The following is a 21,168-nucleotide window of genomic DNA, read 5'->3' on the forward strand; positions in this document are numbered from 1 at the left end:
AAGTTGAGATGGGACAAGTTTATCCCCCTTGATAGTTGTTTCTAGATATATGTGTATATATGTATATACACACGTTAAAGCACTGTGCTTTTTTCCCCAAAACTTTAGTTGCCCTTTAGATTGTCATTATGACCAGAAGTGGACCAAAACTTTTACGTTTGTCAGTGTAACGGAAGGGGAATTACTTTTGTATTCAGCTTCCCCCAAGCTCTTGGCTAAACAGCCGTTTATGGCATCTAGTCAAACAGCCTCAGAATTTTTAGGACTGGTTTCACAGGTTGTGGGGATGTCAGTAAACATTACCAGGCTTTATCTTAATTCACGTAAATTTTTTGTTCAAATACATTCATATTAATTGAGGTAATTTCTATGATATCTTCGTCGCAAACCATAATTGGTTTATGCACATTTGAATTGAAATTCTTAATGTTTTTGCATATTTTGTGAGGATAATTGATCATGCTTGAGGTCTGCAATAGGGGTTTGTTGCTGGGGTCTGCATTGAGGTCTAGCATTTATTACTGAAGTCTGCACTGAAGATTGTCACTGGGGGGGAACGGGTACTCAGTTACTTCTCCTGGACCTGGCTCCCTTGTTTTCTATCCAAGATCAAGTGGATTGTCTGTGTTACCTAAGTTATCTAGGTGAAAGGGTTGGGTCTAGGCTAGCCAGCACAGAAACCAGGTGCAAGTGAAGGACTTCATTTACACCTGGCACTCTTGACTTTTGCAGTGCTGAAACTTTTAGACGAAGGGGGGGGGGGGAATCCAGGAAGTTTACCTAATATGGTGATAAGAAATTTCTGTTAGCGGCCCTGCTGAAGGTACGCCTAATTTACCAATTGACCTTTTAAAATTTTTGAATACCTCTGGCAATGGACAGGTTAAACTGTATCTCATAATTTAGAATGTCATTTTGAAAAAACAGTTTCTCATTGAAGAGAGATACTGGAGGTGAAGGAGATCTTTGCCATAGTAACTATTATACTTCATAGACATATGGCTGTTCTCCAAGACTGTTTGTTTTCTAGTCTCTCTTCAAGCAACAAGATAGCAATTAAAATTCAGGTTCAGTGTATATTTCCAACTCTTTTGTGTTTCCTTATAAATAAATAAAAGAATGAAAAGTGGTTTTCTGATAAGTAGAAAACTCAGGATATTCATTAGCTTGGAACATTGAAAAGATTTATGCTGTGCATCTTTATGCTGTTTTCCAGGCCCCAAATGGAAGCATTTTAAATGCTTTTAAGGCCAATCTGACTGCAGTGTACCATGTATATAAATGGAACAGGTTTGCAGCAATCCTTATTCAAGCAATTTATTCCAGTTTGTCAGGTTGCTCAGCACTAATACTAGTATACAGTTAGGGCTTTCGATATGTAAACCTATCGGGGCAAAAGTCTGGGTAGGTTTGCTCAGAAATTTAGTAAGGTACATATTTTATTTATCAGCCTAAAGTGTATGCAAAGTCTGAACCATTGCATTATGGCTCCTTCTTTTCATTTATACAAAGGGTTCCAGAATCTTAAAGTACTAACAGGACTATTAACATGATAACTTGTTAGTTGACAAACAATGTCATTGCATTTTTAGATATGCAGTAATAAGAACCGTGGACCCTTCAGAGTTCTGTAGAAATGCTAACTTACTGAAACTTTGTGCCTGTGTAGGGCAGCCTTTTCTCTCCATGTAAATGTGTAAAGGAGTAGTGCCTGCTCACATTACATGCCAGAAGCCAAATGGAGTTGAAGGTACGGTCTGATACCTATTTCTTAGGTTCAGGCGAAAACTTAGTTTAGCAGCTTTGGCCACAAGGCGGTTTTACATCAAATGTGCTAATCCCAAAAATTGGGATTTTAGGAGTGAAAGAACATACTTTTCTGTGTATTACAATAGGAGTTTACATTTAGGTAGAAATCCTTCAAAAATAACGTATATTAAATGTCAATTTTCAGATTAATTTCCAAGATATATTTGAAATATACCAACTCTTTGTTGGATTAAATGATCATTTTATAGTATGGCCAGTATCCTTCACTTTTTGTTATTTCTAAGGCAGCATTAGGCCTATTTTCAGTAGTTGTGAGGTTGCAGCACTCTTCCAAGAAGCTAAACCCAATCTAAAATATAATGATGCAGGTATTGTTGTTACTGGTATAATCTTTTGCTGAAACCAAGCAGCTATGGTCCTTAATTGACATGATGTGACCCTTTTTGGGGTCTATTCAGAACAGTTTTGCCCTAAGCTGAGCATTTTTTGGGTACCACACCAATGTCATGTAAGCACCAGCAACTTTTATGGTATTTTTGTTTTTCTTAATACCTAGAGTTGTGACTGCATCCAGCCAGAAAATGGTTTATTTGTGCTTTGACTTGATCTGAGAAACAAAATTCTCAGAAAGTAAAGGTTTTTATGATGTTTGCTAACTAAAACTTTACAACAATTTTTATGATCTGTTAAGTTTTAGCATTTAAGTTCATAATGGTCTATGGACTGTAGGTGTGGTGTTGGCCACTCACCGATGTAGCTTTTTTTTTTTTTGCTGTTTTGCTTTCCAGCTATAGTAAAATAACTTACTAAAAGTAATCTTCTGCAGATAGTCCTGTTCTGTGGTTATCAGCTTGTCAGCTGTTTGCATGCTTTAAAATGCATATGCTTGTTCCAGGAGAAGGAGCGTAACAACAGACGCAAGAAGAAAAAAGCTGCACAAATGGAAGAGGAGGTTCCATATACCCCAGCTGTAGAAGATGAAGAAATGGAGGCATCCGGTATGAGTGGCAATGAGGAGGAAATGGCAGAAGAAGGGGATGGTAAGTTTCGCAGCTTATTAACCACAGTATTTAGGTAAATTTAGGGTATACTTATCTTGAAATACTTTTCATAAATAGCAAATCATACAATGTGTTGCTTGGAAAAATAATGGGCTTATAAAGGGGATGTTTCTAAATGTTAAGCACCTCCAATCACCTGTTTTTTCAGTGGTGGTGGGTTAAAGGTTTTGTTTTTTGTTAAGGAAAACCCCTTCTGTGAACACCTTATAGTAAACAGTATTTTTAGACCTAACATTTTCTAAGAGCTCATTTATATGTCAGTCCTAAGGCCGTACCACAGAACTGGCTAACCTAAGAAAGTTACACACACACACACACACACACACTCACTCTCACACACACGCTAGTTCAACACACACACTCACACACACAAACACGCTAGTGGATCTGCTTTCTGTTACAAATGGACACCAAACTGTAACACAGCAGACACATGATCAATTATATCAACTACACCAAAATTTGGCACCCCTTGAAGATGATAGTAAAGATGTATTTGCTTTATGCCCTATGAAAAGAGCATTTATTTGTTTGGGGCTGCCAAGGTGCTTGTATTATGCTGTTCCTACATTTTGACACTGTTTATTTCTTACTATTTCATTCATTATCCTATGTATTTACCTAGAGCCAGTGCCTCCGCCCTTCAACATTTAGGTATTCAGATAAACAGATGATGAACAATGGGTTTGGAACCTCATCTGCCTACCCCTCTTAAGTAGCTTCCTCTTTCACTACATGAAAAGGGGTTTTGTTGTTTTTTTTTTTTTTTTTTTTTCCCTTAGTGCTCACCACCCAAAGATCCTTATGTTTAAGTACACCAAGGGTATCTGATTTTCATGAGAGCAGGTCTATAGGGTTTAGGTATGGGATTTATTTATGTGTATTGAGAGGTTAATAAAAGTATTGATGTTATTGTATATATAATTATATTAATATATTTGTCTATAACTAGAAGATTACTGAAATGCGTCTTCATGTTTGCTCTTAATAAATCAGCAGCAGTAAATAACAGTTCAGACACAGAGAGCGTTCCTTCGCCAAGACAAGAAGCCAAAGAGAGCAAAGACAATGTGGCCAAGCCAACAGTGGAGCCTGTGGTAGAAGGGGAGGAGCCAGTAAATTCTGGTAATTCTACTTATCCACAATCTCAGGAACTTGCTGAAAGGACTAGTAATGGGGAGGAGCCTGAAGAAGAACCGGGGTCCAGTAAGGCCAGTACAGTTAAAAAAGAGGAGGAGTTTGAGGGAAAAGTCTGTGAGGAACTAGAAAAAAGTGAAATCAAACAGGAGGAAATGGAGGACTGCAAAGATAACCTGGCTGAAAATCCAGCAGACCCACCAAAAGAAGCAACAGAGACACAACAAAAAGTGGAAAAGAAGCACAGCAAAGATGGTGGGAAGACAAATGCAGATAGTGACTCCAGTGCTACCTGCAGTGCAGATGAAGCTGAAGAACAGGATTCTTCTGACAAGAACAGGTATAAGAGAACAGATAAAAATTCAAGAGCTGTGCAGCACTGAAAATATTCTTACCACTATGTGACTTGTAATAATGTTAACAATGTTAATAAGTATGGAGCATACATTCAGATCCATACTTATTCATCCAAACGTCAGGCACTGTCAGGCCACCTGTTTACAGAATACAAAATCCAGCTATTCTATTCTATTTGCTATTTTGATAGCAGAGGTGCACCTGTTTGTTGTAGCCTTTCTTTAGATATGCAGCACTTTTTGTTTTCTATGAAGCAGCCCAATTAGCTGACCTCATGAGAACAACATTTCACCTGAAATGTCTGTATGCCTCAAGTGAGTTGCTTCCTCAAAAAGGGCTCTTCAGTAAAGTGTCTACTGGAAAGACTTTTTCCCAGTAATGACTGCTGCCTTATGTTCTGTACAATTCACCTTTGTTTGAAGGATCTATATTTGTAGACAGTCGTATATTAAGTGTTTGCTGGTTTTTGATCATAAAAAATGATTTCCGGATCTTAAAAGCTTAAAAAATATTCAGGTTACTATGGAGGCGTTACATCGTATGCAAGGAATGATGGTCTGTCCTTGTATACGAAGACTTTTTTTTATTAGGCAGAAAATAATTTTATCCCTCTCCATGATGTAGTGGTTCAAGTAGCAGCCCCTTTCTCTTGTTATAACCAGTAAGGATTTTCTGAAGTGGGCCAAAAGGAAAGGGCAATCCTTCCACTAAAAAAAACAGAAGGTGTACTCACTTTTAGTATAAGGAAGGAATTACAGCATGTAGATTTCCAGTAGCTATCTTAGTGAGATGTCATTTGCTAAGCTAAAATAAATTGAATTTTGCTTGGAAAATGTATAAAATGTTTTCGGTATTCAAGCATTTTATCGTTTATTGAGATAGACATTTTGTATATTTTACTGAGATATGAAAAGAGGAACCAGGGAAGGTAAACTATAAAGAATAAACAGATGTTCATACATCCTGAGTGGTTTCTTTATATGTTCAAGTACATTTATTTCAAATTAATTATTACCTGGGCATCCCTAGTTATTGGTTCTTAGAAATATATTCAGCAACAGCAGTATTATTTTTTTAATTCCCAAAAAATGTCAGAGAGTAACAGAGAAGAGACAGAAGGAGAAAGTTAAACTGACTTTTATAATGGACATAAGCAAACCAAAGAATGAATTGCTTGTGGATGGTCAGTAAATTTTAGAGCTGCAAGGGCACTTTTTGCAGTTCATCTGGTAAAATATTTAAACCAAGAACCAAACCTACCGCATAAAAGAGCTACCACAGACGGTGGCAGGTATCGCCAGCACTAGTTATATGCTGCCATCTATTGTCAGAATTTGACAGCAGAAGGAGCACCCTCGGGTTACCACCTTGCTAGCATATCCACTAGCAGTCACAAGCTGTTAAGGCAGTAATGAAATGCTGGGGAGCAGTGATTCCATCTAATAGAAAAGCTTAGCTTGCTTTTATTGAAATTGCTCACTTTCTGATTGACTGGCAGGCAATCCAAATGAATCGCTTCTGCTTGAATTTCACTTTTCACTTTAACAGCCTGTCACTGTGACATGATATGGCACACAGGTCACCATGCCAGATGTGTTTTGTGATGTCACTGGCATCACACAATTTAACCACGCAGCCACTGAAGATGTCCAGAACTATTCCACCACACAAATGCCTCCCTCACTCCTCCCTTGGTGCTTTAACGAAGTGTCAGCAGGAAGCCATGCTGGTCATCAGTGTGGCCTGAGGAGGTCAGTTTTTGCCAAACAGCCACAGAATTGGGGGTTGAGGAGCTGTCAGTTGTGCAAAAGTTAAGCAAGTGAATGTGCCCCCCCCTCCCCCTCCCCCCACACCTCCTCAAGTCGTCACCTAGAGCTAGACTCACACATGTAGTTAGTGTAGTTTTCCTGTTTTAGGTAAAAGTTGGTACTTTGGTTTATATTCGAGTATATACTAAAATTTTTCCTTTAAGTGTGTAGTAAAAAAGAAATACAAAATACTTATCATTGTCATTGTTGTTAGGGGAACTCCCAAAACTGCCTGGAATTTTATTGCAGCAAAGGCAGCGATATCAGCCTAAATAGGAAGTTAGGAGCTTACTGCACTTGCAGCTTTTATAGAAAACAAACTTTGTGATTGATTTTTTTTTTTTTTAGCCATCACACAACATTTTTTGCTTCACACAACATTTTAGGATTGGCTGCTACTTTATGCCACTCGTGTAGCATAAAAACCAGTGAATCTGACATTCACTAAAACATTCTCGGGTGGAGAATCTTCCTAATCTATTTGCTTCAATGGCATTAATTGATTTTCCACCAAGGAAAGTTTTAGTGAATGTTAGATTCACTACTTTATAAATAGACCCCAAAGGGTCATTGTTCCATCTTTTTTTTTTAGTTTTACAGTTATCCTTATCTGTGCTGTGACATCAGGTGATATAGCAGACTTTCGAAGTGAAGTAGAGAACATTTGTTTACAGACTGAAAACCTCACAATATGGATCAATTAAAAACATTTTCAATTTTCATATTTACCTAGTTTTAGCATTGATTGATAAGCACACCTTCATATGCTATGATCTGCTGTCCTGTTTTATTTGCCAAGGGATTATGGTGCAGAAACGTTTACCTCCTTAATAAGTAAGAGGTTAACCTGCGTGTGAATTAAATGACTGACCTTTGTGTTATGTGTACACAGGCTGCTGTCTCCCCGGCCCAGTTTGTTAAACACGGGCAATGACATGCGTGTGAACTCCTCGCCTCAGAAACCATTGGACCTGAAACAACTAAAGCAGAGAGCGGCTGCCATTCCATCCATAGTAAGTGTCTGTGAGAAGGCGGAGGGGGGTCACATGTCTTTGTTTACTATTCCTAGTACTGTTAGCAAATATAGAGGTTTGTAAGTAACTGCGAACCTTTTAAAGGGCTTGTTCAATGTAGATTTAAAATAAGAAACAGAATAACATATCAAAGTGGTTTTGTCCTGCGTTATTTCAGAGAGAAAGCACTTCCATGATTTTTGGAGCTCATCTTTTACCCTCTTTTACAAAATTGTTGTCTTACAATTTTGAAAGGATGGCTTACTTAATAAAAGACTTGTAAGCCTAAAGTGTGAAATATACATTGTGTGGCCTGCCTAGGTGTATGTTGTAAAAAAATGTCCCACCATTTTTCTTCAGCTTATAAAAGTGTTAATTGAAAATTTGCATCCATCCTTTGAGAAAAACAGGCTTTGCTAGCTTTAGGATGACATTCCTTGTGAAAAAACCCTGATTGGTGTAGTCCCCTTATTTTATTTATGGTGAAATGTGAATCAAGAAACTGCTCAATGCAGCTCCTAAAAGTTATTCGCTAAAGTTTCCATGAAAAAAATGGAGCCATGTTTGTCAATGCAAAAACATAGATTTCTATATCTGGTTTCAATAAAGTACAAAAAATGTATTTTGTTTTGTTTACACTAGGACAGGTTAGACCATTGGTCATGATTTTTCTTCCTGGATTACTATATGCGATTCCCCATACTAGAAGTCATTTACCTTCTGCCCCTGCTAAGACAGATTTCTATAATAAAGCAGTACTTTGTAAGCCATTTGGCCATGATTAGCTTCTATCTCTTTCATTGTGACAGTGGCCCTTATTAACATCTTAGACACAGCAATTTTAAAGCACAATTTGATTCAGATGGGCACATGATAATAGACATGATTCTGCCAGGAACACCCACAAACACATTATCCAGGCAAGAATGAAATTGTGTAACCCAGAGTATATATACATATTTTTTACACATTCAATTAGGGAGTGTTGTTACAGACCCTGATACCTTATTGCAGCACATTTCTGGTCCAGTTGTCTTTTAGGATAAGCCCTCAAGATGCCTAAAAATGCAGAAAAACATAAATTAGTAACAGCAAAATGAAATGAATAAACTATAAAATAATATTTTTCTTTTATCTCTATAATGAATAAAGTCACACTCATGTGGACAAAGCTTTAGCGTGTAGAAGGCTGTCAGGTTTAAGCTTCGTTTAGTTTGAGCCATATAAAGATATTACAGATGTTTCCTGTGTGTGTGTATATAAGTGTGTCTCCTTATATTGATGTGCATGTCAGCGCAATCAGATGACACACAACAAGGCCTCTCGTGCAAGAGTTGTTCTGCTTGTCAGATTTTGGTTATCATTCATGGTACTCACATTTTTCAAGCAGCCAAACAACATGTCTTTTCCTTTTATTGTCCACCCAATGATTCCCCCCCTTCCTGTGTAAATGCCGCAGGAAGGACTCTTGGGATTTTATTAATTTTAATATATATCAGAATTCTGTATTATATATAGTTTGGAATATTTACAGTTTGTTATAAAACAGATTTTGTTGAGGTGTAAGAGAGGTCTAATCTCAAGTTTTTGGAGTTTGTTTTTAGTTTTCGTCACAATGATAATCTGTAGGTGACTAAAAGTGAAAAAAAAAATTAAATGTGTTTCTAAAAATTTATTTTATTTTTAGTCCGTTATTTTAATATGCATTGACATGTTAACCAAAATTAAACCTCAAATTGTTATTACCATTTAGAAAGACAACTCTGGTTGCTAGTTTAATTAGCACAAGTGTAAACCGCACCTATTACCCCCTCCCACTATTTCTTATGTACAAAGCATATTTCACAAACGTATAATGTATAATTCCTAAATTGTACATTCTGATAATATTGCTCATGTTCCCTCTGGGTCCTACAGTCACATACGGAAATGGGACCAAGTTGGAAGCAATTATTGTGTCCATTGAGTCAGAGTTGGTAAAACTATATCAACTCTGGCACCTATTCCACAGCCCTGTGTAACAAAATAAACTGTTTAAATTTGAGTAAACATTCATGCCCTCCCTAAGCTACGTACACACGTCAAATTTTTCTCGCCCGATCATCGGCCTAGATATCAGGCGAGAATCTGGCGTGTGTACAGCCCAGGTCGTTCATCGTCCGTAAATCCGTCCTGGCGGATTCAGGGACGATGAAGGATGAGCGATTCTAATGCAAGGGAAGGGGAAGAGCGCGCAGCAGGGTGCCGCTCCGTCCCTCCCCCCCTCCCCTCTCCATAGAGCAGAACGGTGCTGTATGTACAGCACTCGTTCATGCATCTTGCGGTTCTTATCGTTGGAAAGGATCGTGAAAGATCCTTTCCAACGACAAGAATTGCATGTATGTATGCGGCTTTATGTCAGAGCAGGTCTTAACTAAGCTTTGCTTTCATGATCGTGTAGGAGATTTTTCTATTCCTTATTCTGAAATATGTATTGTCATTCAACATAATGTAAGACATAAGGGGCTAAAGACTTAAATGGGTAAAAATGGTGATTTATTTTTAATTTAAAAAAAAACAAACTAATTTTCAGATTGGGATTCCCTTTTATTATTTTTCAGATTTCTGAAGGAATCTCTGACACAGTTCCTCAGAATGCTCCTGTGAAACCTCATCATGCTTTGGCCCTTTACCAAGAGCAGATCACCAAGGCTCATGAGTCTGCCCTAGATGGACAAACGCCAGCTAAACAACCTCCATCTCATCTACCCCCTGACAAAGAGCAGGAGACAATCAGTAGCCCAAAAGGGAAAGCTACAGATAAAGAAGGTAAGTAGGTCACAAACCAGCTGGCAATTGATAACCTACTAGATTTTTACAGGTATGTAGTGTTGTGGCTTGTCTGCTTGCGAACAGAGCTTTATAGAAAATTGACTTATTCCTTATAACAATCCATTCTATCCCATTGTGGGTTCCACTTTCCATAACCCACATTCAGCCTTGTTTTTATTTAGTATCCACAATAAGGCTGAATGTTACAGGGAATAGAACCCAGAAAGTTACAGAATGACTGCAGCAGCAGGGAGTCTATTGTTTGCAAGCCTCACTGATTCAAATATTACTTGTGCAAGTTTGGCCCTGTAAAGTAACTTTAAGGTGTTTGCAAATTCATGTTACTGCAATTATGTGGGAGAAAAAAATCTAGCAAGTGGGAGAAAAAAGGTATAGCAAGGTATAGCATATATAGCAGGCCACATATAGCAGGCCACTCAATCTGCAATTCACTGTACCACATGGTATGTGTGGGCAGCCTGGGCCTGCTGAACTATATGAAGGGATTGAGACAATAAGTTCATATTTATTTATTTATTTTTTCGCCAATGTGATCGGACAGAATTCTAGGAGCTGTGCTGTTTTATCTGCTAAACTGTTCATGCAGCTGTTTTTGTGCTCAGGCACACTCTAGGAGGTGTGATTATTGGGGTAATAATTGTATAGCTAAACTGTGAGCCAAGTGCAGATTAAATGAGGCCAAATTCCACTGATTACTTTGCTCTTCCTCCTGGCACATTTTTACCATTTAAATATTTACAGCAATCAGCAGGAGTAGCAGCTCACAGAGAAAAGTGTATAAATATGAGCCTTGCATATTTGCCATAAGCCTCTGCTAGATCTGTGGAGTCATCAAGGTTCTGCTGTTATACTTTGATGTTATAAAATACGAAAAGGTATATCATATCACTTTTTAAAATGGTGGCCATAAGCAAATCTTTGGCAGCTTTATTCAGTATTTATAATTTCAGCGTGCTGACATAGGATTTGTTAAAAAAAATATATATACTTCCTTTAGTGCAGTTTAAAAAAAAAAAAAAGGAGCACCTTTTTTCACACTGGTGCCTTGTGGTAATACATTTGCGTTTACCATGTTTTAATGCATTGCCTTAAGTGGCACATTTTTAATTGCCTTCTAAAGCTTCCCAAAGCTGTTCCCTGCTAATTGAAGAACATTGGCTTTGACTCAATGGGGGGTACGGCAGATCTCTGCAAAGAGATCTCTGCTTCTCCAGAGTCCCACCCAGCAGCTGCTGACAGGGAGTAGGTTTTCCAACTCAGGCTATTTTTTATTTCACAGCACATTTTGAGTTTATGCACCTGGAATGTATTTAGATAATATAAACCATTGGTTCAAGACTCATGTTACCTTCCATGAATTATGATTTTGATCAGCCTGTTTCATGAGGCCATATGGCACAGCCTGAGCTGTGACCTTTTTCTACACGACACTGCATGTAATTCCTAAATCCTAAAAACCTTGACTTTTAAAGTCCTACACATACATTTACTGTATGTAACTTGTGTTTTACCTTTTTGCCGTTTCATTACTCAGGCTAAAATCTTATTGTTTTAAGGCCATAAATGGTGTATACAAAAATTCATGAATTCACCTAATTTTGGAAGAGTGATGTACATTACAGTTAGGTTCATAAATATTTGGACAGAGACAACTTTTTTCTAATTTTGGTTCAGTACATTACCACAATTATTTTAAATAAAACAACTCAGATTCAGTTGAACTGCAGACTTTCATCTTTAATTCAGTAGTGGGTTGAACAAAAGGAATGCCATCAAAATGCGAGAAACTAAAGCCTTTTTTTTTTTTTTTTCATTTAAACTTAATTGTGGTAATGTACAGAACTAAAATTAGAAAAAAAGTTGTGTCTGTCCAAATAATTATGGACCTAACTGTATATACCCACAAGATCTGTTAATTTGGTTGTATCCAATTTCAGATAAAGCATACTTGGCTTTACAAGCTGAGGTTCAAAGGTCAAGTGCAGAGCAAACAACTTGGCCCCCTAATGCACTATACCCAGTGCCTGCCAGAGAGGTATTGAAGTCCCTTCCACAGCCAGAAGCTGTATCTCCATATAATCCCCAAGGTAAGAAAGCAATGTGTTAGTTTCTATCCCTAAGTAGGTCACATTCAGCACTGTGTATTATATCCAATTGTATTTTTTTCTCTTTATTTAAATTTTGTTTTAACGCTTTTGCATCTCAGTACTGCTGTTCTTGAGCCTTTTTTTTTTGACACGTCATGTTTGCACAGGACGTGGCAATCCACTGGATTTAGCTGGGGATTGGCAATGACAGTAACAATAGTAGACTATGCCTGTGCAACATGTCCAATTTCAATGCATGTTGTGAATTTAGTGTTTTATTAGACTACACTTATTAGATGGATACTTGTTATCTGCAAACAGTATGATGTGTAATAGGTAAGTTTCCTTAAATAGATACAAATTACCTGTAATGATTTCTGTGATAAGTGTCTAGTGATTTCACTTAAACATGCATTGTGGTTATTTTTTCCTTTCAGGCATAATACTACAGATTTTTTCTTTCTTTTCAAAACACAGGTCAGTCAGTGCCACTAAACCTTCATGACAGTTCACGGACATTAGCACCACGCATCAACAGCATATCAAACCCACCTCCCCTCATCTCATCCAGCAAACACCCAGCTGCTATTGAAAGACCCATGGGCTCTATATCTCAGGTATGCAAATGGAAAAAAAAAACAACTAAAGTAGTTACATAGCAACATGTTTGCTGTGGTAAATTCAGAAAAAGAAAATAAGAATTTTGTGCTCCCCAGCAAAATCCTTTTGTTAGTAATCCATTGAGAGACACAGATCGTATCATTGTGTGTTTAGGATGCTCTCTGTAATGCATTTCTAAAAAGCTAGACCACACCACTAGTAGTGATGGGTGTTGCTGGGCTGGCCTACAGTTTTTTTGTTTTATTTGTTTTTTTTTTTTTTGTCAGTGTGCATTCATTTAGGGAACAATATCACCTGAACTTTCTGTGTTTCTTGTTGGAGTCTAGGTAAAGGATTTTTTGACAAGTAAAAGCTCCTATTTTGTTTAGTGCAGTTCATAGAAAGTGACTACATTACTGGCACAATGAACAGGTATTTTTCTGTACTTCCTAAAATAATGCAGCAATCACATTTAAGGACTGGCAACCAGCAATATAATACATTTGTGTTCTCCGGTTTAGGTATTTAATTTACAGGTAAGTTTCTAGAAAGAAATATGAAAACCAAAAGTTGCAAGTAATTACGGTTTTTCAGTTTATTTGTTATTTCAATTTTGTGTCATCTAATATAAATTGGTTTAAATGTTTTTATGTAATATTTATGGTCATAAATGATTTTATTTTCAGGGTGTTCCCATCCCACTTCATACTCCATACAGCTCTGAGCATGCAAAGGTCCCTGTGGGGTCCATCACGATGGGTTTACCAATGAATATGGACCCTAAAAAACTGGGTGAGGAGCGTAAGTTCAAGCTGTTCTGCCCTGTTCATGTTCAGTGTTCACACTTAGAATGATTGTCTTATGTGTGTTATAGCCAGATAATTGTTGTCCATTTTCCTGTTTGCAAGTTCAGTTCCTCATTTTTAAACAAGGATGTTAATAAATGTTCCATGAATGGCTTTCTGCCAGTTACAAGAAGGAAAAAAAAAATCACAGTCCAATATAAACACAACATTGCCAAACAGACTGGGTCACCGACCTTCTTCTGTGCATGACTAAACCCTGGTGAACTCCAGTTCTCTTTTATAAACCAAAGTTCACTTGTGATGACAGTGTGTCTGCAAACTCCTTCTCATTATTTATGACACGTCTTGTTCCCTTTAACACACACACAGACTGTGATGTTTCAACTTTAAATGAGTGTGATCAAGTATAACTTTGGCTCAGTACAAAGAGCATAATTCCTCAGAAAGGTCATTGAGCCATGAAGCTCTCTTTTCCTCATATTCTGTTTGTCTCAGTGCTCTGAAAATGGCAGCTTGATGGTTTTACAAAACATCACATATTTTTCTAAAAGTTATCAGTACCTTTACAGTACAGGGGGGAGGGGGAGGAGTTTTTTTTATACTAAAATTAAAAAATATAAATATTCTGGACCCTATATACGGAATTACATTTTTTTTTTTACTCCTCTCTGAGACATGAGATGACAGTCCTCTATTTTCACTATGATCTGCCATCTCAGGTGTAGGTGCATATATGTGCAGTCAAGCAACCCTCCAGCCAAAAACTCCATGTGTGCTGTGCTTCTTTGCACTACGTCCCTGGGGAGAAGGTCAAATAACTGTTATTAACAGGAAGATGAAAAGGGGAGAGTTTAAGGGGGGGAGATCTTTTATCCAGGTTGAGTTTTAGAAACTTGTCAGCCTTCTATGAAACCTTATCCAGGACTGGGGGAGACAAATAGACGGATAGATTTGATAGTCATCTGCCTTCAGAAGGTACTGTAAACCAAAGTAGGATATGAGACTACCGAGTGAGAAGATGTATAGTGAGAATAGAACTGGTCCAAGGTCTGATCTTTGGGGGAACCCCAACAGAAAGGAGACTAGGAGAGGAGGAATTGGCATTTGAAAGCAACTTGAAAGGAGCAGTCAGACGGGTATGAAGCGAGGAGAGAGCAATATCACAGAAACTAATAGAATTCAGGATGTGGCTTATCAGGGGCTGATCAACAGTATAAAATGCAGCGAAGAGATCTTTGGGTGAAGGAGGAGAGAAAAGTTGCCCTGTGACTTAGTTCCGGAAAGGTCATTGGCCGCTTTTGTAAGAGCTAGTTCAGTGAAATGGGCAGATTGAAAGCCAGAAATGGGTCAAGTAGAAATGGTTAGTGAGTCTTTGACAGGTAGCTCAAGAAGTTTGGAGTCATAATGGTGATGGGATGGTGGATATTAAGATAGATAGGAAGATACATAAGAAGATAGAAAGTAGGGAGAGGCCTAGTGAGGGTTTCTTTGGGACTGGGAGAACAATTGCATGTTTGACCATACCAGTAGAAGTTCAGAGGGCATTGAGTGAAATGGACAAATATGATGGAAGAGAAGAGGAGACTTCACTTGAACAAACAGGGCTGAAGGAGGTTACCAATAATTTACAGGTGGAAAGTGTGGATATGGTTGGAATGGTACAATGAACAGAGACTTCACTCCTGATGATTTTATCTTGAGAGTAGGAGGCTATGACCTACACAGAGAAGATAATTGGTAGAAGGAGGAGGTAGAGGGTTTAGGAGGGTGTCAGTTGCTGAAAAAAGGCTGCTTGGGTTGGAAACTTGAGAGGGTAAGACTGTGGCGAAGTAATTTTGCTTGGCAGCAGTGTGTGCAATGTTAAGGTTTTGTAGCCTGGCATTGTAATCCTGGAAGCCAGCACGGAGTACAGATTTCCTTCTATTTGCACTTTGCTGCAGGAGCAGTCTTTTTTGGATGTTTGGAGTGACCTTGTACCAAGGTTGGGGTTTAGCAGGACGAGGGAAGTGGAAGTTGGCAGGGGCAAATTTGTCATAGTGTGCTTAAACTAAACTTGATCTGGAGATGTTATCTTAGAAAGAGTGGGAGGTATTGTAGTAAGGTAGTTTGAGAAGAGGTTGTGGTCGAAGTTATGGTTATCTCTCTGTCATTGACCTGGTCTGGGAAGTGGCAAAGAAAGGCCAGAATTAGAGAGGTTGAAGGTAAGAAAAGGGTATTGGTGAATTGTCAAGGTGCATTCAGTTTCAGAGTATACTAGCTAAAAAATCATACTGGAAATCAGGTGCTTAAGCAAGGGTCAGTATACTTCCATAAGATGAACTCTTTTATGACTTTGTTATCACATGTCTACTGCAATTATGGTTTACTAGATCTTTTTTAAATATGGCGGACATTGCACGGGATGAAGGCTGTTAATGTGGCATGGGAAATGGGGGTGGCGTATGTGATATTTGTTTTGGAATATTTTATGCCTGTTACTGCTGAACTCACACTATGTTCCTCCCTGCTATAGTGTGAATTTACTTTGTGAGTTGCCCTATTTGCCAAATTAGCTATTACTAGCAATGCACGGGTTTGCTAGTTTTTTAACTGTTTGCAAGGTGAATGTGTGATAAAGACTGTTGGTATTACACTATATTTCTGTGCTAGTATAAAATCTATGAACTGTGAACAGGTTTGAAAACATTTTTTTGTGCTGTCTTATGTAGTGATTTTTTTTTTAAATCTTTTCTTACTCCTGATTGTTCTCTGTGCATTATTATTTTTCTGCAGTGTGCTGTATGTAAATTAGTACAAGTGATGGCCATGTGTTTGGAATATACCCTAAGATGAACTTTGTGTTATACAAAGAATACTTTTTGTGCCAACATGAGAGTTGGAACAAGTTGTACTTCCTACTGCAGGTGGTGATGAAACTGACAGCCAGCAAACCTGTATTGGCAAAAGACTGGTGATAAAATGTATTTAGGAAAGGGACAATGTTTATATTCTAATGGATCTTGTTTGATTCTTTGTTATTTTTTAGTGCCTTTCCTGGCTGTCAAACAGGAACAACTCTCCCCCAGGAGTCAGTCAAGCCAGCCAGAAAACTTGGTTATGCAGACACCCCAAGAAAACTCGATATTTAGGGGTATGGTTTTGTGCTGTTTTTGAATTTACAAAACTGTGTAACTCATTACATCTGCCTGCATTGTGTTGTACTTTACAAAAAAAATATGAAGTGGATTTTTTTTAATTTTTACAAACAGTTCACAACTTTGAAATCACTCTCTACCCATGTCCCCTGGTTATCTTCCAAAGCTAAGGTTCTTTGAAATGACAAAGTTACATAAGATAGCTGTAAGCACTTCAGTGTTCAGTGAACCTATACTATCCATGTATGTTATGTATATCTACATTCAAAATGTGTTTTTTTTTTTTTTCAGCAGAATAGAGAAATGTTACAACCCCTTTAAAGTTTTATTACTAATCAGGGCTCCATTATAGAGACATGAAAAAAAACAGAACATCTGCAATAAGTAAGCAGCCAATAATAATCAACTGACAGATGTTCTGGCATTTCCCTACCTAAAAAAATTGTTTTTATTTTTGTCTTTGTGGCTGTTCTAGAGATGTTCCTTCATTTCCTTATTTTGGAGACTACTATTTACCAGACAGGAAGTAAAAGAGCCTCTCTTACAGTGCATCTGACTGCAGTAAAACCTGACTTGAGTTCCCTACCCATTTTATTCAAAAATAGAAAAAAGTTTTTTTGCTATAGGTACACTCTGGGACATATTTATAGAGTTGGTAACTGTAAGTATGAAATGATTTAAGGGGATCCTGACTTGGTTCTCTCCCACAATATCCTTTCTGCAATAAAGCATACTTACCTGCCTGTTCGCCATCTTCTTTAGATAAACAGCTGCGCATATGCAGCGTGGTATATGACGCCAGGATGTGCTGGGTATCCCGGCATCTCCTGGAGCTGTAGGGACTGAATGAACTTCCATGCACATGCAGAGTAGTTATGTCATCCCAGCCTGGCCAATCAAGAAGACCAAAGATCGAATGATGAAGAAGAAGAATAGGAAAATGAAAGGTGAGTATTTATAAAAAACTGTAATCTGGCAGGTATATTTATTTTATTAGAGATGGTACATTACCTGTTCCTTCTGCAAAAACAAAAACCCACATTTTTTAATTTTCCGCTTTACCCGAAGAAATATGTCATCCCACTGGCCTTTGTACTCTGACTTGGAAATGCGTATAATATTATTATATTATTTGTATCACCCTGTTAGCATCTTTCAATAATACTTAAATAAAAATAAAAATCACACATGTAAGATTTTACCTACATTAAATGGTTTTATGAATATCCCATCGATTGCTGTAAAGATTTGAAAGTGCTTTTTTAAAAATTTAAAAGAATTTAATAGCAAAATTAATAATTGAATTGTGTTTTTAAAAATTAAAAAATGGTAAATCAGGTTTGTGGTTCAAGATGTCAAATTGGTGTTCCTATTTGATACATTTTTATGTAAAGTAGAAATATCTGCATCCTAAAATAAATGTAGTCACAATATAACATCTAATTGATGATCTATTCTTGTCTGGAAATATTAGATTTCATACGTTTTTCTGTAAAATTAGATTTGTATTCCAGTATCATACACAAGAAATCTCCCCTTCTTAGCACAAGAACAAGTTTAAAAAATAACGTAGCTACAAATTGCAGCCACCACATAAAGTGACTTACAAATGTTTTCCGTTACTACCAATGCAATATCCATTCATATAAGCAAAGATCCACACTTCCAAATGATGTTCATCATTACCTCCCACCCACCTAGCCTTACTGTCTAATAGAAATGTAGCGGAGACAAGAAGGGATGGGCCTACTTAAGTATGAAGTGCCAAAGCTTTGCCCCTTGAAGGGATAGGGTTTTGGCCTTAACCGCAGGTTTGGGGTCTGCTACAGGTATCCTTACAAATACCTGCTACTTATACCTAGTTTTATTTTAAACATTAACAATGTATCAGAAATGTAATGTTTTCTTTTTTAAGACCAGAGGGGTTATATCTTTCTGTTCTGTCGTTACCTCATGGCCCACATTGGGATTTCATGGCAGATCTGGTCGACGACGTATTCTTTTACTGAACCTAAAAGGTGTTTGTGTTTCCACTGCAGGTATATCTCAAGGAGGAAATCTTAGTAAAGGTTTGCCAGGTAGCCGGCCTCCACCAGATTCTCAGATAACATACAGAGGATCTATTACACATGTGAGTTAAGTCTATGAAGTGGTGATTATTGACAACTGACATGTTATGTTAGGGTTGGCACATATAATACTGGGCCATTCTTTGTTTCACTTTTTTTTTCTCTCATCCATCTGTAGGGCACTCCAGCAGAAGTACTATACAAAGGAACCATTTCCAAGATCATGGGAGAAAATAGTCAATGCAGGATAGACAGAATGCGTGAGGAGCCAGTGTCCAAGGGTAAAGTCATTTATGAAGGCATGAAAGGCCACATCCTGTCACTCGATGGCAAGTCCCAGGATTTTTTTTTATACCCTTTTTCTTTTTTAAGAAACTATGCAAACCATAATAATAGGCTGAAGTGTAATTATTCATGAAAAAAGTGTAGAAGATAAGCCATTCCAAACCTTACTATTATGCCATTTTTTTCAGTACAGGATTATAAATTAGACCCCTATATGGTGCAGCCTTTTCATCTCTGGTGCTCCTTTTTCTACACATGCCCGATGTTCAATATTTAGATTGTCTGTCCCCCTTGGTGCTTGGGCCAAAGGAGCTATCAATATTGTCTATGGCCACTTCCCATCATGAAGGGTGCTGGATGCACTAGGCTTTTGGTAGAAAAAAAAATGGTTTTAGGAGAAAAGACTGTTCTAATCCAGAAAACCGCAGTGAAAAGTAACCTATTAAAGGATGGCTGGGTTTTTTAAAGTATAGAATTTAACTAAAAATAACATTTGTGTGTATTTTTTTTCACTTTGACAGTTATTTGTATCTGTAAAGCAAGAATTACAGTTCTTTTTTTTTTCAACAGGGCTTTTTTTATGTTTTACTTTTCCTGTATGATTTTTGTTACTTTTCTTTTGAGGCTTGGGGGTTATTGTTGGAATTTGGGTTACATACTTGTGTGTGTTTGTTTTTTTTTTTGGGCAAAGCAAGTTATGTTGAATATCAGTCAGTAAAATATATCCATAACAGCCTATAAGAATAAGGCTAATGTTTACCGAATTGTACCTTTATACAATGTGTAATTAACAATATGCCTTTTTTTTAGGTGGATCAACATCTCAAAACTCCAAAGAGGACAGTCGAATTGTTGGGTCCGCTCAAGAATCCAGTGCTCCTAAACGCACTTATGATATGATGGAAGGACAAATTCCAAGAGGTTTACATATCCGGGAGTTACCAGCTGGCTCTACAGAAGGTAGATCTCCTATTCTTCTGTTATATTTGTAATGAGTAAGAATAAATACTGTGAAGGCTCTCTTTTATTTACATTATGATATCCCCTGTAGTAGTTTGTCCTATCTATCCTAGACTTGTTCTGTAATGTTTGAAAATATTTAGCTAACAACATAGTATCTTCTTCATTTATGACTAGCTACTTGAATGGGTAGCTAAGCAACTTCAGCATTACAAAGCAAGTCCAAATGAATACAACAAACTACCTCTATGTAGGACTGGATGTGGCATGGTATGGCAGAGACAATCCACCTCTTGCTGATCCATAAATTACCCACAAGGAGCCAAACAGATCAATGAACATATAAAAAAAATGTAAACATGTAATGGATGACTTTTTGTGACCATGTATTATTGGCATCAATTCAATAATATTTGAATGTATGTGTGTAGGTTTAATGGGAAGAGCCATTCCTGGAGACAGACACAGTCCACACACCATGAAGGAACCACCACAACATATAAGAGGCTCCATAACACAGGGTAATATATTCATGTGTAATATATAATATATTCATTGTTTTCTCTTCATTCAAAATATCTGCTACTTCTGTACAGAAAACATTGTATCTTTGTCAAACCTGGATGTTTATTTATTCTGCTTTATTCTGATTTCTATGTAATCTACTCCAGCCAGTCCTTGGAAAGGTTTGTATCAGAAACCTGTAATATGTAAATTGATGTAATAGTATTTCAAAATTGTATTTGTTGAATGCCAAAAAAGCTCATTTTTAAAGCTGAACTATACTTCAAAAAAAAAAAAAAAATTATGCGCGGACAGGTTATATTTCAGAAGGCATAGGCTATGTACAGGCTAGTGGAGCTCAGTGTACCAACACAGGCATAGCTGGCTGTCAAGAATTCATAAATTCCTGGGCACATACCGGTCAAGATGGACAAAGTTCTCAATCCCAGGAGAGGACCTGGTGAAGATGTCAGTTGTATAGCTATAAATTTGCAAACAGACAGCTAAGTTTCTTTTATTGCTTAAGAATCATTGTTTGTCCTTTCTGCAAAAGAGACCCTGCCTGCTTGGAGTTTTTTTTTCCTTTATTTTTTAAGTTCAGTGCCACTTCAATTTGATGGCTGCCAGTGTAGTGTTTTCGTTTTGAGGACAGGCCATGAGCTACCCAGACTCCTGCTGCTTAATACTTTGCTACAGTGTAGCCTGGTCACATAGATTACCCAGGGGTGTCAGTTCATCTGAGGTC

At 37.5% G+C, this 21,168-nt stretch overlaps 1 protein-coding gene across 12 annotated transcripts in view; it reads left to right on the top strand.

The window, feature by feature from the left end:
- NCOR2 (nuclear receptor corepressor 2) overlaps positions 1-21,168 on the top strand; it is a 224,705-nt gene that overhangs the window by 175,957 nt on the left and 27,580 nt on the right. For 10 of the 12 annotated variants that reach the window (XM_072415778.1, XM_072415779.1, XM_072415775.1 and 7 more), the window contains 12 exons: positions 2,666-2,810; positions 3,828-4,308; positions 7,026-7,146; positions 9,747-9,954; positions 11,916-12,065; positions 12,543-12,682; positions 13,352-13,466; positions 16,497-16,601; positions 18,645-18,736; positions 18,853-19,003; positions 19,770-19,919; positions 20,351-20,440. In XM_072415778.1, the coding sequence (XP_072271879.1) occupies positions 2,666-2,810; positions 3,828-4,308; positions 7,026-7,146; positions 9,747-9,954; positions 11,916-12,065; positions 12,543-12,682; positions 13,352-13,466; positions 16,497-16,601; positions 18,645-18,736; positions 18,853-19,003; positions 19,770-19,919; positions 20,351-20,440 (1,948 nt within the window). The remainder of the gene's footprint in view (positions 1-2,665; positions 2,811-3,827; positions 4,309-7,025; positions 7,147-9,746; positions 9,955-11,915; positions 12,066-12,542; positions 12,683-13,351; positions 13,467-16,496; positions 16,602-18,644; positions 18,737-18,852; positions 19,004-19,769; positions 19,920-20,350; positions 20,441-21,168) is intronic. The other 2 variants (XM_072415771.1, XM_072415773.1) reach the window with 2 other exon arrangements.

This window comes from Pyxicephalus adspersus, chromosome 6, assembly GCF_032062135.1.
Source record: "Pyxicephalus adspersus chromosome 6, UCB_Pads_2.0, whole genome shotgun sequence".
In the NCBI taxonomy this organism is placed as follows: Eukaryota; Metazoa; Chordata; class Amphibia; order Anura; family Pyxicephalidae; genus Pyxicephalus; species Pyxicephalus adspersus.